This window comes from Aspergillus neoniger (assembly GCF_003184625.1).
Source record: "Aspergillus neoniger CBS 115656 unplaced genomic scaffold BO87scaffold_49, whole genome shotgun sequence".
Lineage (NCBI taxonomy): Eukaryota > Fungi > Ascomycota > Eurotiomycetes > Eurotiales > Aspergillaceae > Aspergillus > Aspergillus neoniger.
In genome coordinates this window covers 1-25,971 of record NW_020291177.1, presented here as the reverse complement: position 1 = coordinate 25,971, position 25,971 = coordinate 1, and the positions used below count along the sequence as shown (strand labels likewise).

At 47.3% G+C, this 25,971-nt stretch overlaps 6 protein-coding genes and 1 non-coding gene across 7 annotated transcripts; 6 read left to right on the top strand and 1 right to left on the bottom strand.

Moving 5' to 3' along the window:
- The first annotated feature begins 3,591 nt into the window (after positions 1-3,591).
- Positions 3,592-4,269, top strand: BO87DRAFT_181381 (uncharacterized protein). The gene has a single exon (XM_025618411.1). The coding sequence runs from the start codon at positions 3,874-3,876 to the stop codon at positions 4,222-4,224; it is 351 nt and encodes a 116-aa protein (XP_025474869.1). The 5' UTR covers positions 3,592-3,873; the 3' UTR covers positions 4,225-4,269.
- A 1,748-nt stretch (positions 4,270-6,017) lies between these two features.
- On the top strand, positions 6,018-6,834 carry BO87DRAFT_401315 (uncharacterized protein; the record flags this gene model as incomplete). The annotated part of the gene is made up of 3 exons (XM_025625599.1): positions 6,018-6,229; positions 6,546-6,589; positions 6,623-6,834. 3 exons carry the CDS (start codon positions 6,018-6,020, stop codon positions 6,832-6,834), a joined length of 468 nt encoding a protein of 155 aa, XP_025474868.1.
- A 1,256-nt stretch (positions 6,835-8,090) lies between these two features.
- Positions 8,091-10,173, top strand: BO87DRAFT_319823 (putative YT521-B-like splicing factor; the record flags this gene model as incomplete). Its single annotated transcript, XM_025619868.1, has 4 exons — positions 8,091-8,214; positions 8,278-8,964; positions 9,030-9,583; positions 9,655-10,173. The coding sequence occupies 4 exons, from the start codon at positions 8,091-8,093 to the stop codon at positions 10,171-10,173; spliced, it is 1,884 nt and encodes a 627-aa protein (XP_025474867.1).
- A 2,033-nt stretch (positions 10,174-12,206) lies between these two features.
- Positions 12,207-13,410, top strand: BO87DRAFT_181199 (uncharacterized protein). Its single transcript, XM_025618410.1, has one exon. It carries the CDS (start codon positions 12,369-12,371, stop codon positions 13,206-13,208), a length of 840 nt encoding a protein of 279 aa, XP_025474866.1. The 5' UTR covers positions 12,207-12,368; the 3' UTR covers positions 13,209-13,410.
- A 610-nt stretch (positions 13,411-14,020) lies between these two features.
- BO87DRAFT_t248 lies at positions 14,021-14,131 on the top strand. The gene has a single exon. It is a non-coding gene; the product is annotated as a tRNA-Met (tRNA).
- Positions 14,132-15,095: 964 nt separating this feature from the next.
- stt4 (1-phosphatidylinositol 4-kinase STT4) lies at positions 15,096-22,004 on the bottom strand. The gene is made up of 11 exons (XM_025629206.1): positions 21,920-22,004; positions 21,684-21,867; positions 18,920-21,628; positions 18,757-18,865; positions 18,557-18,694; positions 18,143-18,503; positions 17,713-18,084; positions 17,399-17,654; positions 17,122-17,325; positions 16,783-17,070; positions 15,096-16,729 (listed from the first exon to the last, which is right to left on the bottom strand). Exons 1-11 carry the CDS (start codon positions 21,925-21,927, stop codon positions 15,461-15,463), a joined length of 5,898 nt encoding a protein of 1,965 aa, XP_025474865.1. The 5' UTR covers positions 21,928-22,004; the 3' UTR covers positions 15,096-15,460.
- Positions 22,005-23,140: 1,136 nt separating this feature from the next.
- On the top strand, positions 23,141-25,365 carry BO87DRAFT_319756 (CAMK family serine/threonine-protein kinase; the record flags this gene model as incomplete). Its single annotated transcript, XM_025619866.1, has 6 exons — positions 23,141-23,182; positions 23,244-23,766; positions 23,817-24,409; positions 24,472-24,602; positions 24,660-24,676; positions 24,728-25,365. The coding sequence occupies 6 exons, from the start codon at positions 23,141-23,143 to the stop codon at positions 25,363-25,365; spliced, it is 1,944 nt and encodes a 647-aa protein (XP_025474864.1).
- Between the last annotated feature and the right edge of the window lie 606 nt (positions 25,366-25,971).

The following is a 25,971-nucleotide window of genomic DNA, read 5'->3' as shown; positions in this document are numbered from 1 at the left end:
CCATTTTCTCATTTTCCGAATGCTCGAATCAACAAAGGCCGTAGAGGAGGCGGTACGAGAAGGCTGGAGGATGCGAGGTGTTCGCGGCCCCATTCAAGAGCATTCGATGACGTCATATTCATTTGCTTTCGGCGTGGCGTTCGAGAGGGCAGCCGCGGTGGAAAGAAACGGACGATCGCGGTCAATCTTTTCCTTCGATGAGATTCCAAACCCCCTCACCTGGTCGGGAATGATCTTGAGATCCAATTTGGGGCGAAGACAATATAATGAATTGAAGTGGAGGGGGGAAGCTTGCTTGGATGGTCTGTGGTTTGCAAGCCCCCGGGGGGGGGGGGGGGGCGGAGCAGGAGAAGAGCTCCTTTGTGGTGTGTGCTTTGAATAATGCATTCAAGTCAGTCTACGCGCACACACACACACACACACACACGCAGCACACAAACACCCACACACTTACACACACATCCATTACCCACTTGGCTAGTCCCATGTCAATCCCCGCCATGATGGAGTTGGTTTCCACCTGTCTGTCTCCTCTTGGGTGGCAAATTCCATTCCACTTTCCCCCCCCCCTTTCTGTGAGAGAGATTGATCGATCATGCCATACGGTGTACCTGATGTGCATGAATCACTCATTGTTGAGACCACTGTATACCTATCGCATCATCCACCACCCCTACTTCTATAGTAAGGTACCAGGCACGGTCGACAGAATGGGGCTTCACCGAGATTGGATGGGTCCGTGCTAATGCAACAGGAGTTAGTTCATAGCTCGAAATTGGCCTGCAATGGGCCGAATGGTTCCATCTTTCTGGTGAGTTATGGCAGTGATAGTCGTGACAGTTCACAACTCCGTATAGCGGGAACAGAATGATAGCCGAGACGGATGAAGAATCCGCATATTCTAAGTGGGTGCAGACCCTGTGTTGTGTATCTCAAACATTTCTCCAACAGACTGATCAGATACCAAGAATAGTGAAAGGGAAGAGGGGCTTTCAATCCTGGGTGGGTGCATTACCTGGCTGAAGCATGCATGATGGCCTCTGCAAAGCTGGCCGGAGAAGCATGCTTAGTGACTACACAGCCTTAGGTGAACGAGCCAATGGCTCGGTGAAGGGTGACACTGTGTGAAACCCATCGTTAAGATCATATCGACTGGTTTCCCTTTTGTCCCTCTTGTTTCTTTTCGGGAGGCTCGAGGCAAATTGTGGTAGAAAGGTAGGTAGAGGCTGCTGCTGATTCGCCATGGTTGAAGCTTTGAGGCTGTTGGGGAGGTTCTGGAACGATCGATTCTCGGGAATCTCTCCCACATCAGAAAAGGGCGTCAACATTTTATTGATGCCATGGAATTCTGGCTGGAAAATTATTTCTGGCGAAGAGATTGTGTGGTTACCAATTGGAACTGGAGCATCATCTCTACTAGACAGGGAGTATTCTATACTAGGATATTAAGCTTACGTATCTACTAGTGGTACGTGTGAGTACTTACTACTACTTACCCAGTCTGGGGGTTTCTAGTCGTATCTAAACCGGTAACCACGCGAATAGTATTGTGTACACTGATTCCCCTGCTCGCTGATAGCTATTATCTCAATACCGAGGTATAGGTACAGAATAGATGTATTCGAATGCTAACATTCAGCGACTACTAGAGAATTTGAGCATTTGGGCACCATTCAGGCATCCTAACAAGGCTATGAGAGCAGTACTCTTGTCACGCATCACACAGTAGCTTTGTGTCGACCGACATCCCAGACCACCTATAGAACATGTCATTATGAAAGAGTCACTTTGGCAGACTCCTTCTGGTATTGAAACTGATGGATATAAAGGTAGCCTATACAGAAGATCGTCCCTTTCCTTGGAATTCTCCTTGCATCTCAGAAAAGATTCCCGGTCGGAGCTTGGATTGAAGGACACGCCATGTACCAAAAGGCATGAAAGTACCCAACAAGGCCAAAGGGGCCTTCAGAGAAGCCTTGCTGTCTTTCTCCAACTCTACCACTTATAATGAGACAGTTTCAACGACTTCAACAAATTCAGGTCTCAAGTCGCAAAAGGCAGCGCGATCTCCACTTCAACAAAACTGCCGCTTAGCGTGACCTTAGTAGGAGCACCGTCGTCAGCAGCCTCCTGCAGCTATCATTGGTTCTGCGCCGGACTTCTGCACCCTAGCAAACTCGTCCATTTTCCCATCCTGGGTTTGATCATTGGGGTCTTTATCTACTAGTTGTGGTTGTTTGACTCATACAACCGTTCGGGATCAACCCCCGAAAAGTGAAAAAGTCAAAATAAAATGATTAAATAAAATAACGACAGTGGCCCCAGCAGAAGACGCGCCTGGGGCTAGAAGGAGACGAGAAGTGGGAAGAAAAAAAAAATGAAAGAAAGAGAGCTCGGAAAAGTATTGATAGTGGGGGTTTTGCCATGGTGCTGACCGCGACATATGCTACGAAGGACCCAGCCACGCCGCTGGTGGCGGCTCGGATTGGACCAAGGGGTTTCCGGAAAAGGACGATATGAAGTTGAAGTGGTGTTGCATTGATTGGCTGGTATCCCATCCGGTCCCCCAAATCAGGTGTGGAGCCTTCCGAAGCACTGCTAGTACGAAATACTCCGGTACATGCGGTGCCACAAATTTCCAGATACCAAATAGGCAATAGACAGTGTTTCAAAGGATGGGGCTGGATTCAGGAACGGGTAAAGGGATGGCTATCAGCAGAGAAGAAGCGAATAATAGTAAAAAAACAGGAACCAAGACACAAGAAGGGGGTGGAGGTGGGAAAGAATGGATCAAGGGAGATCAGAAGCTCCAGGCGACGGAAGAATGAACCGACGAGGAGCAACCGGTGAAAAGCGAAACAGGCTAATATATATAAAGTATAACCAGTTCAACGGGAGAACCAAATGTTAAGGTCCTTGGTCCTAGTACCACAGATTGAGCGGATTTCAAATCTTGGTACGTACTAGAAGTGCCATATTCCCATGCAGACGATAAAAGTACTACAGTAGCTAATCTTGGAGACCCGGGAGGACAATATGAGTACCGAATGTATTGCATAGAGGGGCAACAGTGCCGGATTTTTTCACTACTACTTTGAGAGGCCACTTATATTGGATCCGTATCCTCTACACAGCACTAGTGGCTGTTGTTCTAATTTCCTCTGTTTGAGTAAATAGGGAAAAAAAGAAAAAAGAAAAAGAAGGACTTTCATATTTAACATGTACTACTTTAGAGGACCAAAGCTACTTCATTTTGTGGTTACGATGCAGGCAGAAGAATTCTGCAGGATGATCGCATCCCCATAGAGGCTTTCATAACCTACAGGGCCTGCAGCCACAACCAAAAGAAAAGGGGGGGAGGGATGGGCTGCATACGTGCCACAACTCCCGCAGAAAGCCGAGCAGCAGGAGTGGTTGTTTTGACGCTGTACACAGTAGTAGTAGGTAGGAGGTAATGCTCACTGGGCGGGATGGAGATCGGGCCCTAGTGGGAATGTAGTACCCTTGCCTGGTCAGGTGGCAGACTATTTTGTACTAAGGTTAGCTTTCGCCATCACCATCCTTTAATTATTATTACTATTACAATGAGTCCGTCATTATATACTATTCTTTGAAGGTACTTGAAGGGGGAAAAAAGAAAAAGAAGAAGAAGAAAATAAAGTCCATGAAGACAAACGCCGATTTCTTCTACTTCTTTCTTTTTTCATTTTCTTTTTCTTTTTTTTTTCCCTCTCTTCACAGTAACCCCAACCCCCCCCCATCCCAACTTTTGCCTCCACAATCGCTCCCCGTTGTTCTCTTTTCCTTCCTATCAGCTTTCAGAATGACTAGTTATGAGGTGAACCGATCCTTGATCCCGCATAACAATGAGCCATGGACCATGACGGGATATGGGTGACCCATCCCGAACAACGTCTGGAGCTTCGACAATCACGGTACGCAGTATCACCAATGCCTTGTTCTTATTTCCCCACCACCTCCAGTCTATTTGGTCTTAGGGCTGGCCGTGGCTTAAGTTTCTCTCTTACTATTCTTCCACGCCCCCGTCCCCGAACACAGCAGAGCAACAAATCTGAAGAAGTGTATATGCACACGGGCCAGTGGTTTTTGTTTCCATTTACCTTTTCTTCTATTCCCTTTTTCTTTTCCTTTTTTTTTTTTTTTTTTTTTTTTTTTTACGGTTTTACCTCCTACCTCCCCTACCATCAATTATTATCAACATGATTTTGTCGTGCGCTGTTGATAATAATGATGTTGATGGCAATCTTGGGTCGATTTTATTTTTAAAAGAGAGACATAAAAAAAAACTACTATTTTTTTTTTTTTTTTTTTTTTTTTTTTTTTTTTTTTTTTTTTATTTTTTTTTTTTTTTTTTCTTTTTTTTTTTTTTTTTTTTCTTTTCATACGGTTTTCTTTCCCTCCCCCAACTGCACACCCCTCCCTGTCCTCCTCCCCACTTCTTTCCCCTTTCCAATTGCATGTCGCTTTCCCGAACGGTCTTCCCCCGAAACTCATCTGGTCTTTTCTCCATTCACGTTCTGTTTCCCTCTATCTATTATTATCTTTTGTTATTGCCATCTTCTCTTTTCGGTAAATGTTTCAAGGAAGACCTGCAAAATTATCTACCTAGCTTTTCTGGAATCTGCAATCGCCACACACTTCGGTCCAGTTTCTCTTCCTTATGATGTTGATTGTTAATGCATCTCAAGTTCTTAAACGCTACCTAGATCCTCCGATCATCCAATAAGAAACCCCGATTCTTCAGCTTACTACTAGTACTAAGTACGTCGTTTTAGTGACCGCCGTCGACACAGACCTAAGGGCAGCTGTAACCACGGAGCAAAAAGAGAAGAAAAGCAAACAAAATTAAAAAAGACACATGCTGGCGAGTGGTGTCGCGCTGTAGATCAATTCTTTTCTGGAGCTATAAATTTCCTGCAGCTGTCAATCCCGATGGTCACTGCCACGCATGCACCTCGGGCTAAGGCCCATCAAACGCTCGGAACCAGTACATGCAGGACCCTCTCGAATTTGCCACCTTCCAGCAGTGTCATTTACTACTACAACATTACCTACTACTAACTCATACCACCAAAGCGGGTTGGCTGCGCTCCTTTGGGTCCTCGCAATATCACTGGCAATCCCTTTTTTAAACTGTCAGAGGAAGATCCATGGATTCCACCGGCTGGGGACAGAATTCCGGTACCCAATCATGGCCTTCCTCAAAAGCCATCGATGCCATCGAGACCGTCCATTTCACCCTCTTGCCAAATGACCTTTTGACTTAACCCAAGTAACCCTAAGCACGACGCAGTCCCCATTTCTCAATGAATGTGGCTGTTTCGTCGTTTTTTTTTTTTTGGGAGGGGGGGACATGCCACCTTTCCGGGCCTTCTTCCTGAAGTGAGCCACTTTCCCGCTCAGTGTGATTGGAGTATACTCTCTTTCTCTCTCCATCTTGTTCATCTTATTCCTTTCTTTTCCTTTTCCTTATATTTTTTCTTTTTGCCCATGTGGATGCTCTCCTCTCCATTCCCATAATTGTCTGTTTTATTCTATTTTCGTCTATCGATTCCCCTATCACTACGATTACTGCCATTACTACAATTGTTATCATTGTTGTTGTTATTATTATGATTATTACTATTATTATTATTTCTTGTGGTTGTGGTCGTGGTATTGATTTTCCCCGTCCTATCTTTCCCTGTGCTTCCAACCCCTGTTTTTCCATTGTACCTTTTTCATCCTCAACCTTCCCCTAGACTCTTGTCTTCCCTTGTGCATCCACAATCATCTTGGAAAATCGCGAAAAAAAAAATAAAATAGGTCGAGAGGGCCTCTTCTTCTGGTGGCCAGTTGACTTCATCGGCGTCTTTTTCGCTACCTCTCTTCCCTCCGGATCCCCGGTACGAGCAAACCACATTTTTGTTCTTGCCTGTGTCTGGGTGAAAATTCCGGGAAAAGATCGGGATCGAGCTTGTTGTTGATACGTGTGTGGTAGTTGATTGGGCCTCTGCATGGGAAAAGAACTAAAAGCGTTGAAGCAAGGCCCGATCCGCATCGCAGCCCCGATTTTTAAACTGTGGATATCCTCTAGGCTGGAGGGAGCCACAGCCACAAAGGGGGGAAGAAAGAAAAGAGAGAGAAGGGCGGAGGAAGGCAGAGAGACAGGAGTCCAGATCATTGGGCTTTCACGGTCTCACGATCCTCTGTGCGCCACCACCGGCCAGTCACCAATATAGACTTGGCTTGGGTTCTGACAAAACGTCCCTAGGAGGGGGGGGGGGGGCCATTATTGCCCTCATTTCCGTTCCGATAGTCTTCTTTACCCACCTGGCTGTGAAGGACCTGCCCTTCCGAGCTCTGACGGTCAGAAGATCCGTTGGACTACTTGGGCTCTGCTGACCTGGTTGGTCTGAAGGGCCCTCCTTCTCCATAGTCTCCGCTTCAGGCCTGGCTACGGTGCGTCTACACAAGGATTATTCATTATTATCGTGATTATTTCTCCCGTCACCGACATCAAAGCCACCAACTGTTGATTGCAGGGTGCTCCTCTTTCTGTTATCATCGTGGGGGGCACGGTCTTTCTGTCATCGCTCTCCCTGCCTGTTCACATCCTAAGGTATGTTTGGCGATAGTCGTCTTTATCTGTCCCCCTCCTCTTCCGTTTCTTTTTCCTTTCCTTCGGTTGCGATCCCACAGGACTGTTTGGTGTGTCATTTCCCTTCACCCTTCACTTTGCAAGTTCACCCACCCATCCCCCTGGCTCAACGCCCATGGGGGAGAACACACCCTTTCGCAATTAATTGCCTTCCCCTACCAATCCCTGGATAATCCACCTCAACAGTCACAAATGTCTGCCAATTTTCCTATACCTTTGGAACTGCCAGGGGGAAGGAGAACGCGGCTTCTGTGGTGGTTGCCACAGGCGCTCGAGGGACAGACACCCTATTCCCTTCAATTTGCAGTGACCCATCGTCTTTTGGCGTGATTAAGGGCCACTACGGCACAGTGCTTGTGCCCTACGTCTCTCTTCGCCGCGACGCTCGTTTTCTGGTCTCTGTGGCGTAAAAGAGCCTGGAAGTTGCTGCTATATACCATCTGATTTCCCCTCGTGCATCTTTCTATACTGTCTTATTTTTGCCCTGGCCTATGGATATTATTTCCTGGTCGTGGTTCTGCACCGTGCCTCTGTGCGCGTAGCCGCCTATGCCCCTCCCTTTTTTTTATGTCTCTGATACCCAATTGTCCCGTTTATAATCCTTTCCACGCTTGATTTGTTCTCCACCCTTTTTTCTTAAGGCAGCGCGGCGATTCGTGCGTGTATCTTTCACTGAGTGGCCCCGTGTCTTCGTTCGCCCAGTCCTACAACTGCACTGTTTGCCCCCAAAAAGAACCTGACGATTTAGCACTCAGATGTCAGGCGGACCTTCCCTTGTGTTTTGGTGTGCTCGCTCAACCTCTTATATTCGTCTAAGTGTTTCTCTTCTTCACTCTACATATCCTCTCTGGCCTACATCACTTTGTTCTATTGGTTCATGTGTAGATCCCGCGTCCTTCTTTCTCACGTTCTTGCTTGTACAAGTCAGTAATCCCACTCGTCCATGCCCTCTTACGCGACCCAGTTGTCGGGGACCTTTCCACCCTCTTATTGATCCTTCTTGTTGTTTGTGGCTTTTTCTCCCCCCTCTTACTTCTTCGTCTTCTTCTTTTTCTTCTTGTCTCTTCTTACCGCAACCTCAGGCTATCAGTCTTCCTCGCTTGTGGGCATTTGCAATTCATCGTCCCTTTACTTTGCAAAGCACACCGTCTGAACTTTTTGTGGAAGTAATCAATCTTTAAGACACCGTCAAGGTTCTAACCAGTGTTTGCATATCCTAGGCACATCACTTGGCTCCCCAGCGGAATTATTGCCCGCAAATTTTAGAGCGTACTTGAACCCACAGGTTGGGGCAAGGTAAGTTGTTGCACCAGTCCCTCGCCAGCCCCCCCCCTTAGGCTTCCGAACCCCCCAGGTATATTTAAGATGATTCAACTAATCATGTGGAGGAGTGTGCCTGTGCTGGGTTTATCGTTTGTTTGTGTCTATCATGACATATCCCAATGGTGACGCTCCTTCGGCTCTCTCGAACTCAACGCAGGGGGGTCCGAACGGAGCCAAACCACAGGCCTTCAATAAGTCGCATGAAGTAGAGGAGCCTCCTCCACAATCAGGTATGTTTCTTACCTGGGATAATCGCTCTGTGGGATCTTTGGTAGAACTGAAATCTGGCTCAGTGTCGACAATCACCACTTCCCGCGAAGCTCCTCGATCGGATAATGACCAACAATATCCCAAATCACAGGCCCAGATGGCACAGGCCGCACGGGGAGGGGCGCCTTCTCTTAGCATGCGGGACATGAGATCCGCATTGCCTGGGTATCAGAGCCATTCCATCCTATATGAGCAGCATCATATTCAGCAGCCCTTTGTTCCGACAGCTCACCCTCACGGCGTTGTATACGCAATGCAGCCATTGCCGTCATTTACTGGGCCTCCAATGAATCCTAATATGGCCTTCAACGGTCCCTTCAATCAGGTATACACGCCTTATCTTCAGCAGCAACCCGAGGACCCTCTTCTGCCTCCCGGTGCGGCGGGTTACCAGTCTTTGGGGCCCCATTCAGCCGCTCACATGAATGTCCATATACCTGGCCAATCTGGATACGGTCCAAATTACTACACCCAGACCACATACACAGCAGCCCTTGGACACGGCCCGGGTCCTCCGACTACATCATCTCCAGTGCAACTGCAGCCACGCGTTCAGCCTCGGAACACATTGGGTCCAAAAACCAAATTGACACCCGGCTTGGGGAAAGAAAATAAGCAACGGCGTCTGGATCTGGAATATGACGTCTCCAAGACCATCGTGGACGGATCAACACCTATGAGGCCCCACCCCGTTCAAACATTTTCTGCTGGTAAGTCTGGGCCCGACCATGCGAGCAGCGAGTTATGTGTTTTTGACATGACTTCGGTATACCAGACTCAGGATCGCATTCATCTAATACCACTACGTCAAGTGCTCCAAGGGGACCGCCGCGAAAGCCAAAGCAATCTGGACATGCACTGTGGGTCGGCAATCTTCCTCCCGGTACCAATATTGTTGACCTGAAGGACTACTTTTCTCAGGACGCCACAAAGGAACTCGAGAGCGTCTTCCTCATCTCTAAGAGTAACTGCGCATTCATTAATTACAAAACGGAGGCCGCCTGTGCTGCAGCATTGTCAAGATTCAACGACTCTAGATTCCATGGAGCACGTCTTGTATGTCGGCTACGCCAAGGGGCTGTTTCGCTGGGTTCCAATACTGAATCTATGGGCTCTTCTACCCCTGCTATATATCAAGAAGAAGAAACCAAGCCATCGGACGCTGTGACTGAGAAGAAGGCTACAGAAGGTAGCCTTTCGCACGCTCGGGTCCCTAGCAGATACTTTATAGTCAAAAGCCTAAGTGTTGATGACCTTGAAATCAGTCGACAGAACAATATCTGGGCCACTCAAACTCATAATGAGAAGCAGCTAAACGAGGCTTACGAGGTGAGCTCTGTGTCCCCACCAGATAACTCTTGTCGACAGGCGAGAATAATAGATCGCTGACCACTTAGCAGAATGCTGATGATGTCTATCTCATCTTTTCCGCCAATAAGTCAGGTGAATATTATGGATATGCCCGTATGATGTCGCCGATACAAGATGACGAGAACTTGGCTATGGAGATGCCCTCGCGACTGGACAACCCCCCTGATCCTGAGGCTCTAGACGTGACGCCCACTCCAGCAACATCCACTGCGCCTAACGGACGAATAATCAACGACAGTGCGCGGGGGACCATATTCTGGGAGGCGGAGACCTCAGAGGATGAGAGCGGTGCGAGCAAGGAGAAGGAGAAGGAGAAGGTTATCCACGAAAAGGCGGAAGAAGCTACAGATATGGGGGCACAATTGATTGGGAAGCCGTTCAGAATTCGATGGCTTTCGACTACACGAGTTCCGTTTCATCGTACCAGAGGGTTGCGGAATCCCTGGAACTCAAATCGAGAAGTGAAGATCGCTCGCGACGGTACGGAGATCGAGCCGGAGGTGGGGTGGAAACTTTTGCAGTTATTCCACTCACAGCCTCAAGACTAGGACACACTGCATATCCTTCAGGAGAAAACGTGAGAAGGAATGTGACCACCGCGATGAAGACTTGAAGAAGCATAAGCGAAAAAGACAAAGGGCAGAGGGTGAGAAGAAGGGAGGAACAGATGGATTGGGATGCTGAAAAACGAATCGTCCGGCGCCATACTGTTGCAGCCTAAGTTGGTACTGCCCCGAGAGACCTTCCCACTGGGAGTGTGTCGAAAGCGGACATGCTTCACCTGGAGTATGTCTGCCTCTAGGGCCACACGCCCTCTGCTTCCCGGATAAGGAAACACACATCCTGAGGACTGGCCAAAGACCAGAGGTATACGAATAAATCCTCAATCACTGAGGCCGAGATAAGACAGTACACGTACCTTATCTACGCCATATCTATATAGAAAGCTATACTACCTTAGAAGAACAACAAAAACGGACATGGTCTGGGGTATAAACAAAAGACCAATAGAAAAGCAAAATAAAAAAACGCCCACAGACTTGACACGTGGTATATGAGTATTGGCATGTTTTCTAGCTCGATATAAAAAAGGCACAGCTCCCAACACAGCTCTCATAAGCGCATAACAAGATCAATATATATATTTCAAATATGAGTTGCAGTTGTACTCGGTAGTGCTTCCGCAAAAGGATAGGTGAAAATCAATACCGTATCATCATACATACGAATGTCTAATATGCATAGAGAATAATACCCGTACGTAACATACCGGGTTTATATGGTATTTTCTTAAGGAACAACAGTATTATGTAAGGTATGTACTTTTGGCATGCCATGCATACCAGACATGCCGCATCCTTCCTACCCTTGCCTACTTTTGAGTAAATTCAACAACAGCCAAAACAGTACTTTTGTGACCGGAAAGAATACTCATGAGTGATACTGATAAAAGGTACTCACGGCTTCTCCTTTTACTTCAACGTCAAGTTGTGAAGAGAACAAACCAGTGGTAAAAATTTAGGTACTTTGTAGATGATCTCTAATTAATGGGTCTATATGGATGGACGACTCATGAATCATCGACCCCGGATCGTCTTGTCTGGTTCACCGTTCAGCTGCACCCTGCCCAAGAAGGCTAGACCCGTTCTGGCCCACGGTCAAGAGTCAATCGAGGTGGTTTTGTGGGGTAAAACCTTCCCAAGCTTTCATTCCTTTCCTTGTGCTCTCTTGTTGTTGTTAAAGGCTCTCTCCCTCTCTCCCTTTTCCCCCTCCTCCCCCTTCTTTCCACTGGAATCGTCCCGTTCCTCCTCTTCTTCATCCCCTCCGCCCTTCAATCACCAACCGTTTGTCAGGTTGCGCTTCCCAACATCCCTGCCGGCTACGGCCTGGCTTTCTTCTTTTCTTCCCTTTCTCCCTCTTCTTCACTTCTTCACGAGCCACGGCTACTTGAAAGCTTACTGAATTTACCACCCCCTCTTCGAATCATTCCTTCACGAATCCTCCCCCTCCATCATCTTATTCTCAAAAGAAGAACCAATACATATATTCCTCACTATTCTAGCTACTACCCACATAACCACTACCATCATATAACTTCAAGGTATTGGGGAGCATTGGGTGTTTGCATATTTCCAGTAAGTTGGCTTAGCCCATAATACACCGGTAGTGAATCCATCATTTGTTTCTTAGTTTCTTACTAGCACTGAGTCTGGACCTCCCTTCACTTTCATCCTTTCCTCCCTTGCGCAGTGTTCCATAGCACTCAAGCGCTGGTTTTTGGTTCTCCGTTTCTTTTGCTCCTAAGATACACCCTCAACCATTTCCACTGTATTGTATTGCCACCGCCACATGGAAGGTCCCAAGTTTGGGTTCTTCGCTGAATATCTCCCTCCGACTGACATTTGCCGGTATCTCCCATCTAGGTTCTTAATGGGGGTTGTTCTGCTGCCTCTTCCGTTGCTCTCCCTATCGAAGCGGCTACCCGATTGACGTCATAAGTCTGGTATTGATTTGAAGGCTCATCATCAATATCTCCAATTTCAGTCTACTCTTCTTCATCTTAGTAACTATAATTTCGGTATATCTATTTCCCATTCCACCTAGTGGTACCCTTGTCTGGGAGACTAGATATTATCGTTTCTCGCCTTAAACTTGGCTATCCGTCATCGTCCATCTACCCGTTCTTCTATACTTGTGCTTGTGATAAATATCCTGGGACCATCGACTACCCATCTCTGTTATCATGTCAAACGACCGGTCAACATCTCCCATCTCCGTACCACCCCCTTCATCGCGCCAGCGTCGAGCATCTCTGGCATCCGGGATTTCCTTTTCAGATTATCTTTCGAGATCCGGGAGTCAAGGGGCTGCTGGTGCACCACCTAGCTCTATGGCCAATACGGTCGCTGGCAGTCAGCCGAATCATGGACGACGACTGTCGATAACCACATTGGGACTCTCTGGCTCCCCAACCCAAACTTCTCCCTTTGGGCCTCGACACATCCGTCATGGAAGTATCTCTAGTTCCGTGGGATCCAATTCGGCAAACCCAGAGGAAGCCGTTGTGGAAGACAACGAAAATGGACCTCCCAATGCCACCCCTAGCTCTCCTTTCACTCGACGTCTCTCCTTTGGTGCGCAGGCATTGCGTGATGCCCGTGGAGGAAGCATTGGTAATGGTAGATATCCCTCTTCTGCATCTCAGGCGGCTGGAGGGCGGCGCAATTCGTCGTTAGCCAGCCCTCCCTCTGCCCCTAACCCCACAAACTCAACTGTTGCAAGTACATACAAAGCCTTTCCCCAGAACGATAGATCTAACCCGTCTTGGCGACAAGTAGGCGAAGGCTTCAACTGGTCTGAGGCCTTGCGGACTCGGGCCGAGCGAGCGCCGTCTTTGGGCGTTGTATCGCCTAATTCACCTCAAAACCAGCATGCAGTCAATATGGGCAACCAGAATCACCATCAGAGGGCTGCTTCGATTGCCTCAATGGAGCAGCCAGCTCGAGAGATGCCAAAACAGCCCAAGCAGAATAAGCCTGATTTCTTTCAGGAAAAGATTCTTCGGGGTGATTTCATGGACTAAAGATGAGGGCTGTTTTCTTGATTATATCATCTTTGCCTAACTGGTGTTTCATTTGTCGCCCCTTTCCTTCTTTCCCTTATTCCATGTTGTCTTCGCTATGTGCGTCAGAATTATGCTTTATTTCGTTGTACTTTTTTTTGTCCTTCCCTTTCGGGGAAAAGCACTGAAAAGCCGTGAGTTTCCTTGTCCAAATCAGAAAAGAAACTCAGATGCCTAGGAGATCGATGGGGAAAGGGGAAGAAAGAGAGGGAGAGAGAAACGAAAGGATTTATTCAGGCAGCTCCAATCACGGCGGCTGTCTTATGGATTGCTCAGTCACTCAGAGGAAAGATTTTCCTACTGTCGCATGGATATTGACATGATCTACAACTTTGACGAACGTTTCCTTTAGCACGCACCTTTTTATGGATTTCTTTGTTTCTGCATCAGTTTCCGTCATTCCGTACACGTGCGGATTAGCTCGTGATATAATCTTCATCTATGATTTGATTTACTCCGGAGCCTGCTGGTCAGACCCAGTTATGATTCTTATCCTAGGGTCCCTCAAATTGCCTACAATGTGATACTGCCCGTTATTTCGAATGAACACTGATTTATGTTCTGGGAGCATCTGAATATCGAACAGGAGCTTATGTATCCGAAGTGTAAAAAACAGTATATGATACTATTTGGTTTATATCGGTGTATGGGCAAGTTCTCGCGTCTGCTCCGTAGTGGTGCAGCTGCATCTAATTCATCTTTCGTTATCACATCGGTGCGCATAATGCACTGGCTTATTATGCACTATTTTTGCCAGGATGTCACCAGCACATGTCTCCATGGTGTAGTGGTTATCACGTGGGTCTCATACAAGCAAAGTATGACTTGAAGGCCTCAACCTTCAGGAAATCCCAAGGCCGGGAGTTCGATCCTCCCTGGGGACACAAGAATATCTTTTTTGTTTCTTCTTCTTTCTTTCCTTTTTTTTTTCCATTTCTCCACCTTTCCACCCTCTATCTTCTCCCAGCCATTGACATGCTCATAAACCAAGCATCCATGTCTGAATCATGTTATATAAAGGTTTGGCTCGGAAATACCACGCATTTGGGAATAAACACATTATGAACGTTAGTGTAATAAAAACATCCATGACACCCAACTCCATTGTAGTAGGAGTTCTTCTTCCACGTGAACAAATGTAAAAAAAAAAAAAATCTAATATAATAGCACAGAAAATACCGTGAACTTCTTCAAGCATTGTATGACCTCAGGGACTACTAGTCCGTGGTGCATACATACTACATACATAGTTGATGCATGATCACTCGGTTGTTTAGGCCGCCCAGTGTATCATCTGTCCGTTATACTAATACTACATATATAGATATATATATATATATATATCTTGTCGGCCCATCAGGTGTCCAGGCCAGATCCGTGGCTACTATAGTACTACTATCCACATTCCCAAGTGAAAAGGCCAGGGAAGAATGTCATAAAGAGTGCACGTGAAAACCACATTAGTGGGAAGGAAGATAGGCAGGAAGAGGATCTTGTCAAGTGTTTGGTTGGCTATAGTGAATCAATCCCTGATGTTGATTTTCAAGATCTTTCACGGATGTGAAACACGCTCCAGTCATATGAGTCACTGGTAACCTAGTGGTTATGGCGAGTGGTCTGGTCTATTTCTGGTAGAATGCAAAGTTCGAGTCGATCATGTAGTATACTTTGGATGCATAGGTAGCAGGTATATCTGGTAAGTGTATATTAACTATACAAACATTCAACTGCCACCTACGGGACTGAGGATTACTGCGAGAGAATTGTATAATGTGTGCCAGATGGCATTATATATGTATTTTACGCCCAAGCTAATTACTACTCGCAAGTAAAAATTAAAGTAATTGGAATGTTTTCTATAGAGAATTAATTGAGTGGGTCAGAGCTATTGTTTTCGACATCCGCGAACACGATGAGCCACAACTCGGGCTCTGCCCTTCATCTGGAAGCATCACACAAAGTGATAAGGATAAGGGGCGCGGATATTTCTAAGGCTTTGACTGGACACCACTCTGTCCTTATCTGAGCAAGAAAGTAACTGCAATGAGAATGAATGGTAGCATTGAAACAGAGTTGAATGATCGACTTTGACTTCACAAATAGCGGATACCCCAAGAGCAGCGTGAGAGCCAAACGAAACGAGGGGAAAAAAAGGAGTCTGTGGCAGGACCTCACACCCGCTGCGTTCCCCGGATAGAAAGAGCTTATGAGGTCTAATAGGGAATGCCATTGGTTAAAAGCTGGAATTGGTCATATCCCTTTGTCGAAACGCTCATGTACGACTTGCGGACGAGCTCACGCATGTATTCAGCTGCTTCCCTCTCGGTTTTATCGAGTACAAATCGATCGCGGAAGTTCTTCAACGTATCCGGCTTGAAGCAGGGAAGACCGCTGTCAAGCATCAGTGACACGATGTGGGACAGCTTAGAACTGTACGGACGCGAAGCAAGGAATGCCTTCACAACCAGTGACTCAAACCACTTGTAAGGCTGCGTGCTAGTAGGGCTATGAGAACCACCACCGGGGAGACCGAGCCCACTACCCGAGCCGCTACCTGGATGGGTGTGTGCATGGTGAGTACCGCTCATCACCGCAACCATCTCGGATGTCAACTTGAAGGGGGCACGCTCGAATCGCACACCTCCCGGTGCAATATCGAAACAGAACCCGAAGTCAATATGGATGATGTGGCCAGCGTCGTCAACCATGATGTTCCCGTTATGCCGATCTTTGAACTGTAGGAGATAGGAAATGACAGAATAAGCAGCCATGCTCTTGACAAAATTGGTGCGTGCTTCCTGGAATCGTATAGATTCCTCCCCTCCATACTTGGAGATAAAGTAGTCATACAGGCCATTGACTGCCTCGCGACCCAACATATCGCGAGAGATCGAATTGGGAAGCACATCAATAACGCCACAACCGGGGGCCGTTGAAGTAACTCGATATGGGAACACCCAAACATCAAGGCCGACACTAGCGAATATACCCCTGAAAGCAGCAATCATTTGCAAAGCTAACATGTCTTGACGGCAGTCGTCACCAACTTTGAAAATGGCTGACTGCCATACTTCATAGGTTTCTTGATCCCCATTTGAAGGTCGTGTATCACCAGTCTTTTGAGTGATTTTGTCATCTTCTGACCGTGCCCTGGTTTTCTGAATTCTGAACGTCGCCATATAGGGCGCCTTTGCGTGGCTCTGGAGAGGTTTGCCGGATTTGCGATCGATTCCCACAACAACACCGTCGGGATTGCTCGGAAGGTATACACCGACTTCCACCTTGATCTTACGAAGTTCCTCTTCAATCTTCTCCTTTTTCTCTGCCTTGCTTCTTTTGATGTAGGGTCGAAGCTTTCCGGAAATGCCCGTAATTTCATTGAAAAAGGAGAATTCTTTCTCATAAAACTCACGCTCCTCATCTGTGAAGCTTGAGATCAAAGCATCCATGAATTTGTCCAGTGTTGGTTTGAGAGGGTCCGGCTAATGTTACTCGTTAACAAGTTCATTGACAGATAACACTCGGTTGCACTCACAATCTGAGAATCCTCATCTTTGTAGGAATTGGCTTTCATATTCCATATGACTTGGTGCGCAAACAGCTGAGACAACTTCGCTGTCTCCATGATATATCTTTCTACGTAGCCCAGTGCATCATATCGTAAAGCTTGGACCAGTTGTGGCACAAAGTAGAAACGAACATCGACTGAATGACTTTCGAGGGCTTTCATCGCATACTGCAGTATGAAGGGATGGTTTCCATAGGTGGGTAGAAAGTAAGTCAGGGCTTCGGCAGGGTTGACCGGGGCCCAGTATAGGAGGAACTATCCTCATCAGTCCAGAATCATAAAAAACGTAAGCGACGATTGGCATACCTTCAGCTGGCTATGGACGTCGGCAGGAAGAGCAGACCCAAAAAGGACTTCAAGGGCACTTGGCTCGTCAATAGCCTTGTCCGGAAAGTTGAGCAGCAACCACCGGATGTCGTTCTTTAACTTTGTAGACGGGAAGCGGGTAGAAAGATGGATGGCCAACCCTGGGGCTTCGGACCACGCCAGACGTAGTAGATTGGTTGCATCCTGGACGAGGTGTTAGATGCAATCATGTTTATCACGGGCATCAAGCAGTATGCTCGTTGACAGGATAACATACCTCCGTAAACACTCTGACTGCAGCTGACTGTGCCATATTATGTTTCCGGTCTGGTTCCAAGGGGTAAAGCCAAACCCTAAGGCGTGACCTTTCGTCCTCCAGAAGGATCTGGAGAAGCTCCTGTCTTGCTTGAAGCGTCCTAGAAGAGCTGCGACTGTGACCAGTAACTCCAGCGACATCTGCTAGAGCGGAAGAAACGTCTCCTAGGATCCTGTCCTCGGCCTTGATCTGTAACCGGTTGCCACCGAACGACCACCTACACATGAGTTGAGCTTAGTGTGAATATTCAAAAGTAGTAACCAGATGGAACGTACCTCGGTGGATGTCTAAACCAAGTCAAAGCGGCGGACAAAATCTGGTCCTTGAGCTTCCACTCAAGATTTCGGTCTGGTAACCGGGAGTCCTTCAATACCCGTAGTCCAAACAAGACAATACGAAAATGTAGTTCCCTGGCCAGGGGGTGACCACTGGCCTGCAATAGTCCCACACTTGTTTTATCAACAAAACGGCCGAAAAGTGACTTGACCTGAAAGTTTGCAAGCCGAACAGCAGCAAAATGACTTTCGAAGAACTGCAGAAGCTGGAAATGTGGTGTCAGGATACCTTGGGATTTTTGTTGATTCTTCGCCATCAGAGCTTTGTCGCTGGGGAGCAGCTCGATCTTGCTGAACATTGGATCAACGTAGCTATGTACCCTTGAATAAGCATTGAATCAGAAAGTGCTAGAAGACGATCTTTACTTACTTGCAGTTTAGGTCAAACAGCCCCTTTCGGCGCTGAATCGATTTTTCCCAGGATCCAATAACTTCTACCAAGATTTTGGACTCCACTCTCGGATTCTCATGCATTACTCCGAGCCAGAGGGGTATACCAATGTCCATCGACTCCTTCGAGAATATCTCAAAAGGTATCTGAACCAAGTACTGAGCAATGAAAGCAGAAGGGTCATTATCACTGCACAGGAGGCCCGCAGCTTGCCGTAGCACATCACGAACGGCGACGGTAGGGACAACTTCTCCTGACTTCAATCGTGCGTTGAGTTGATACAGCGTATCCTCCATGACTTTATTTGCAGATAGCAAAGACCCGGAAAGCAGATTATGAGCTGGTTATCCCATATTAGCACCTTGAACGTTCACAAATTGAGGTATTACCCACCACCAAGCCCATTAGGTCCCTGCGTTGGGCCACTGACACTTTGTGCATACAAAGTTCTATAGTTCTGACGAGTGGAATACTGAGAAATGAAGTCAGAAGCGACGTTTATCTTGCTTAGTCCGTGGCTGTCCATTGAACCTGGAAGAACATGGGGACATTAGAAAAACAGTAGCTGAGTCAAGACCGAAGTGTTGTCCTACCAAGACGTTGATCACTGCTCGGGATAAGCGATCCCATCTCAAGCGCGAAAGAGCGCCCCAACAGAACATTGCCATATCCAGCATGGTCGTCCGAAAGAGATAGGTATGTCTTGACAAGGTGGGTCAGTCGCTTTCCGGAGTTTTAGATAGCAGAATGTCATACCTGGAGCAGGCCTTTTACATCCAAGGGTGCAATATCCATAGCCGCCGCTACCCATGTTTTAGATCGTTCAAGCAGAACATCTAATGTTCTTTTCCTGAAGTTATAGTTGTCGGGTAGATCGGCTTTGACCAACCCTGTGGGTGAAGTGAATGACGGATTCCATTCAAACTCATCGAGTTCTCCTTCTAGACATGAGCGCCACATGACGGTCAGAAGCTCGAGCAAAGCGAAAAGGGAGTGCTTCTCACACAGAGCCGATGGGCATTCGTTTATAATCTTGTTAGCACAGAGTACAGCGACGTTCTGTACCCTTTCAACACGATGACTGCAAGCGATAAAGAAGCCGGCTAGTTCTCTTGATAGATAAGCAACAGAGAAGCCTTCGGATTTTCCGGACATCGTCAGCGAAAGGTAACTGGCCACTACCTTCTCTGCAATCGCACTCATACAGCTGGTCATTTCTGTAGTAGCTATGGCCGGGTCGCGGAAGTAATCAAGGAACCCAGTACATTTGCCGGACAGCGCACGAAACTTTTCGACCAAGATCGTAGCGTTGAGGAAAACTACTTGCGGATAGCTTAATCGCTTTGTTTCGGCCTCGTGACCAGGGAGTTCAGCAAGGAGAGTTCGCTTCTGCTCTTGCAAACGTTGTGAGCCCATTCCTCGCCTAAGGATTGTGTTCAACTCAACGTCGCTTTCCGTTGCCTCCATACGATCTTCGGAGACAAGGGGAGGAGAGTGCTTGGCAAGTAAGCGCAGCTCCTCAACATGGCTTTGACCAACAGCTGAATGCATGGATATCCCATGTACTGCGATATTGAACCATGCATCCCGGAATAGAGCGGACACATCCTGATCGTAGTATGTGATAGTATCTGCACTATCCTGCTGTTTCTGGTCTGACGACACGAGCAAAGCCAAGGGCCTTAGAAGAGGACCGATTTCGTCGGCTGCAAGAGCAAGCTCCTTCTGCCTCTCACTTTCGAGATTGGTAGCATCGCCCTTGTTTACGACATTCTCCAGCAGATGAACCAGATATACACCGTATAGTGGCGAGTCTCTTTTCAACGTGATAGAGAGATATGCCAATGCACTCTTAACAGCATCAGTAACACTGTTGTAGCCCCTGGCCATGCCATCACGGTATGCTCGATCATAGAACTTGAGCAGGAGCTGAAACTCGGCTTGCCCGGTACTCAATGATATAGCAGCTGTTTCTGTAATGATAAAAGCGTCAATAGTAGCATTCACCTTCCCAATCTTCTGTAGCAACATGGACTGTGCCAAAGCGCTTATTTTCTCATCATTGCAGCTGGCTGCGATCTGTACAATAGCTCGGACGACATTTTTGTACGAAAGATTATTTGATTCGTCATCACCTGAAAACGAAACCACACTGCCAGTTCTGGTGGTTGGGAATGCGAGAGGTGTATTTCCATGGGCGGTACTATCCCCAAGCATGTGGCTTTGGTACGACTTGTCGGTGCCTGAGCCAGAGCTGAGAACATTCCCTAGGGAGTAGAGTGTAGTAATAACAGAATCTTGAGATAGACCACCGAGAACATGTGCAAGGCATTTGCCTGCAATAGAACCGGTGGTACCGGTCGGTGCACCTCCTTCAACGATGAATCTCAACAAAGAGCGGCTCCCTGAGGATGCCATCGTTATGGAAGCTCGCGAAACGACTGCCATGCTTGTCAGGACCGCTGTTGCTAATTCAGCATAAGCCATCTGTCTCGGATCCATAAGTGTGTCTTCTAGCCATGATACAAAGTCTTCCTTATTCGTTGTATCTTCACACAGAATGATACAATTCAAATATCCAACTAGAGCTAGGGCCTTCATGGAAAAAGCAAGTCGTTGCTTCCAGGGGGAGCCAAGTTGCAGATAATCCGAGCCATCTTCTAGGAGCTGGATCTCATCAGCGATGATGGCTGCCACCCGATCGATAAGAGCGATCTCTGTGTCGTCAGAACTTGTAGCGGTGCCTAATTCAGGCAGGCTATCGTGTGAAAACTCGACACCTGATGTGCCATTTATGTCGGCCGCACGTGTAACGCATGACTTGATAAACCTGATGAAACCTTCCTGGAGCAACATAGCCCCTAGAGGACGGCCATCGGCATCATAACGGCGAGTGTATTTTCTCCACTCCCTGAGCAGATAACCAGGCATGCTTCCATTCCGCACAATAGACGAGGCAGTCTCAACGGCTACCAAGAACCGCTCGCAGAGCATCGACCGCAAGTTGTTGGCTAAATGAAGCTTCTCGCTTGGAGCCCAGAATGAAGAAAGTGCAGCCGAAGCTCCCAGAAAGCCGACAAGAGAGGCCGATATCGATAGCACGCTGGTTGATTCATGTTCGGCATCCCGACTGTTTGCTTCCGCTTGGTAGTGATGAAGGGGCGCAACTGCTTTGATAGCTTCGGCACAATTGCTCAGATACTCATTGAAAGCGCCGGCCACGATGCTACGCAGCTGTGGATGGCTAGAACCCAGGGAGAGGAGAGCCAACGTGAGATTATGAGTCAGGCTCTCCCAGGGCGAAGGTTTCACATTGTGAAGAAAGGGTGAAGGGCGGAAAAGTTGGCTATGCGATTCGGGAAGGTATTGTGACAAAAGTGATACCAGTCTCGAAGCATGCTCGATATTGGTCACGGAAGGAGACGCTTTACATAGAGCAACCAGCACGTCTAGCTCTTTTATACCCTGAAGAGGTCAGTCTAGAAGCCACCTACGAAGCAGAGAAAAGGAGCTAACGAACCATAGGCACCCGCGATGTAGGAGCTTGGGCTTGCAAGATACCGTTAAGGGTATCGTTCGGGGGGTGTGCGGGGCATAGTGACTGCTGGGCGAGTCGTGCGATGTCTGAATCGCTGCCGCATTCTGGTCCCTTGACTGCTAATGCCGCAAGCCTATTCAAAGCCGAAGCTCTGATAGTCGAGGGGCTACGGATCCTATCAGCACAAAACTTAACCATTAGACTTGCAGCTAGCCTACCCATCCATAGTCCCAGATTAATGCAGCTAGCTGGCGTTTATCGGCTTTAAGTGCGTGTGGTGACGAATAAACTGTTGTTTTCCAGAGCACTAATGTCAATTGCCAAAGGTAGCAAGGGGGAGCCCCTTGATAGGAGATTATGTGTTAGCGTCCCGCGGAGTACGGGGAGCTGGTTCCCTCCCGGAGAACCTCGGTACGGCAGACACGTGGGCCTCAACGCTTCTGTGTTGCACTCATGAACATTGACTGTTTTGCTTTCATCTGGGGAAGGCGAATGCTTCCTCCAGAGACTTCAACGGCCAATAAGGATTTCATGCAGAGTTCTACCCGTCTTACTTACATAGTGATTTATGCTCCTATGCAGTGTTTGGTTGATGATAGTACACTATCCTCTCCACTCAGATCCTGCTGTCTCTCTACTGTGTAAGCTTGTATGTATACCATATATAATAGTTTACACACTTGTCAATCGCGACATGATCTTGAATGGTACCCAATTTCATTAGCGACCAAAAGTCGCTCAATGTCAGAGCCGGTGTTACTCCATTCGTTATTTAATTGATGACATCGGAGTCAACCTCAGAACCAAGTACAAAGTACGTGTGCTACAGTATTCAAGTATTAGGCGTTTTGAACCTGTAGGTTGAGTCAAGAATGCTAAAGTCCATTTGTGAGGCAGAAATGTTCAGCTAAGTAAAATGCCTATGAGTATACATCCTTTCATCTCCCATTTAATTCCCCACGTATCTATACAATGTGAGGGGTGCTGGGTCGAAAGCGGTGACAGTATTTATGATAAATGACGACTTAAGCCGTAGGGTGTTGCTTGGTGCGACCTACCCATACCGGGAGCTGAGGTACCACGCGCTCAAGGTTGTTTGTGACTTACTTCTATGTACACTGCAGCCTTGGTTTGTTCTACAATAGATCGCTCTGTCTATCTCTTTGCATTAGCCAAATCTAGGTTTTCCAGTGAAATTACTTTTCCGGTTCTCTTGCTGCCCCTTTGATTTGCTCGCCCGTATTTTCTCCAGTGTTCATACATACCCTCTTGACTTCTCCACTTGAGCATCTCCCCCCTGGCTTCGAAGCATAGGAGAGACCCGGCAATATCTGCAGTGCTATTACTCTGGTTGCTATGCCTTATTTGAGTTTTGAGCCGTGCAAGCCAAGCTGATTTTGTGACTATTGGTACTTAATAGGATGTGAATAGGCAATAAAATGGCACCACAGAACGAAAAAAGCTCCCTCAAGCGTGGCAGAGTATGTTGTTACCATCAATTCCCTTGTGACTAATTGGACTGACGATGGCGTAAACATCTAGGCCTCCGCCGATAATGATTCACAAGATCTTAAAAAGCCACGACGCTCCGAGAGGAACAATCCCCAAAGCAAAGCACAGGCTTTAGACGATCAGTCCTATTTGCCCACACCCTTGACCCAACGAGATTCAACTGCCACAGACATCGAAAAGGAGACGACTGCTACACCAGATGAGCCTGGCCGAAAACAACATCGGCGGACACCTTCAGATCCGGAACTCCCTCAAGATAGTTCATCACCTCCTAGCGATACACAAGCCCTTTCACAATTCGTTTACCCCCCTAGAGCATTTGCCGATGAAGTCGAAGACGAAGCTGCAGAGGGAGTCTGGGGATACCTTCTTCCGCTTGATGATAAGGTCCGCCGTCCTCTGGTACTGAGGAAACGCGGAGGATGCGAGGAGCGCAAATCCGCAGCATCTACGACTAACTCCAAGAAAGGGTCCGCGAAAACGAGTGCGGGCTCCGTTAGTAAACAAAAGAATTCACCTAGCGGCTACCTAATAGGCCGACATCCTGAATGCGGTAGGTATCCAGATCATATTGTCTTACAAACAATTAACGAAGCTTACCAGACCTGGTGATAAACATTCCTACTGTGTCGAATCGACATGCTTTGGTATTTTCCGAAAATAGGAAAGGCGATGCCGTTGCCTTTCTCCAGGATCTCTCCACTAATGGTACTTTTGTCAATGATGCAATGGTGGGCCAGAATAAACACCGTGAACTTGAAGATGGCGATGAGGTCACCATCCTAGATGAAGCACGTTTTGTTTTCAGATATCCTCGGACACGAGACACCAATCGTTTCCGCCAACAATATAGGCTTCTGCAACAGCTTGGGAAAGGCCATTTCGCCACAGTCTACCTTTGCGTAGAACGGTCTACGGGGGCTCAGTATGCCGTGAAAGTTTTTGAGAAACGTTCTGGTGACTCGCAGCGCTCCCAGAACGAAGTTCTTCATCAGGAAATCGGTATCTTGAAGGGCGTCAGTCATCCGAATCTGCTTTGCCTCAGAGATACATTTGATGAAAGCGACGGCGTTTATCTTGTCCTGGAACTCGCGCCAGAAGGCGAATTGTTCAACTTGATTATCAGCCGGCAGAAATTTTCAGAAAGTGAGACTCGTTGCATCTTTATCCAATTGTTTGAGGGGCTGAAGTATTTGGTATGTTCTACCACCTCCATGCCCCTTATTTTCTGATAGTAGCGACTAAAGCAGTGTGTTAGCACGATCGAGGTATCATTCATCGTGATATTAAACCTGAAAATATTCTGGTCGCGGACAAAGAGTTGACTGTGAAACTTGGTGATTTTGGATTAGCCAAGATTATCGGTGAAGACTCGTTTACTACCACACTGTATGGCATGTACTCCCAGATTATTTAGTTTTTGTGCTAACGATTATATTTGGTAAGATGCGGCACACCAACCTGTGAGTCTTCTAATCCGCTCGAAAGCCAGAAAATTAATACTGATTCTGTAGATGTCGCGCCAGAAATACTACAGGAGCGGCGCTATCGGAAATACACAAAGGCTGTGGATGTCTGGTCTCTCGGAGTCGTCTTATACATATGCCTTTGCGGATTTCCCCCATTCTCTGACGAATTATACACACCTGAGCACCCGTACACTTTAGCACAGCAAATACAACAAGGGAGCTTCGACTATCCGTCTCCGTATTGGGACACTGTGGGTGATCTGGCATTGGATCTGATAGACCGAATGCTCACAGTTAACGTTGACGACCGAATTACGGTGGATGAATGCTTAGAGCACCCATGGATTACAGGAAAGCAGCCTAGTGTTTCTGACAGCACAGACGGCCTGACTGGGGCTTTGGGAAAGCTAGACTTCTCAAAAAGAAAGCTAGCTCGCGAAAGGACGCTTCTCAGCAATATCAATGATGTTGGCTACAGTGAACATGAGCAAAAAAGTGGTGCTCCTGTCAAAGTTTTCCACAAAAACAATGCTGGGAAACGTGTTCACAACCATCCAGCAAAGAATGCACAAGAGCGTGAAGTATCCCCTAACGAGAAAAGTGCCCCGAATAACTTCGTCAACCTTGGAGAACAAGGTGATCCAGTTTTGTTCGATGACAACCTGAAGAATGGGCGTAACTGAAGAGAAGATAGCCTTCTGCAACTGAAGATTCTCCGAAGCCATCGACTTGAGTATGTGGACCGTGGCAGAAACCAAGGTCGGTTTAAGTGTATTTCTCAGGGACTGTCGCTTCCTTGGCTGGGTGACATTGGCGCGCTTTACAAGTACTTGAGGGCATAGGCATAAGTCTAGTCTACTCTCTAATCGACTTTTAATACTTAGAGTAATAATAGCCTGAGTTGACAGTCTACAGCATACATAGACTTGGGAGCTTCACCTCGTAAACGCACTAGCTCTCAATTACTAGCCAGGGACACTTCCAAGAGCGGCCCAATATCATACGATGGCTACATTTATAATAAAACGCGCGAGTTAAATCCGAAAAGAACCAAGGAAGGGCCCCCTCAAAAGAGAGAGAGAGAGAGAGAGAGAGAGAGAGAGAGAGAGAGTGTGTGTGTGTGTGTGTGTGTGTGTGTTGATTTCATATTGCTGCAAGGGAATGCTTCCTCAGTAGACGGGCAATCCTACTTGTTTTGTATGCAAGACCTACCTGCATCGATGGGTTGCGCATCCGGCACACACATTTACATAGTGAGTGTCGGGCTTGTTCTTTTTTTTTTTTTTTTT

Excerpts from the sequence above, each read along its gene's own strand:
- stt4 (XM_025629206.1), bottom strand. Across the intron at positions 18,695-18,756 it reads GAGCAGTGATCAACGTCTTG|GTTCAATGGACAGCCACGGA; the intron begins GTAGGACAACAC and ends ATGTTCTTCCAG. Across the intron at positions 16,730-16,782 it reads AAGATGAGGATTCTCAGATT|CCGGACCCTCTCAAACCAAC; the intron begins GTGAGTGCAACC and ends GAGTAACATTAG.
- BO87DRAFT_181381 (XM_025618411.1), top strand. The coding sequence starts at position 3,874 with ATGGACCATGACGGGATATGGGTGACCCATCCCGAACAACGTCTGGAG.
- BO87DRAFT_181199 (XM_025618410.1), top strand. The coding sequence starts at position 12,369 with ATGTCAAACGACCGGTCAACATCTCCCATCTCCGTACCACCCCCTTCA.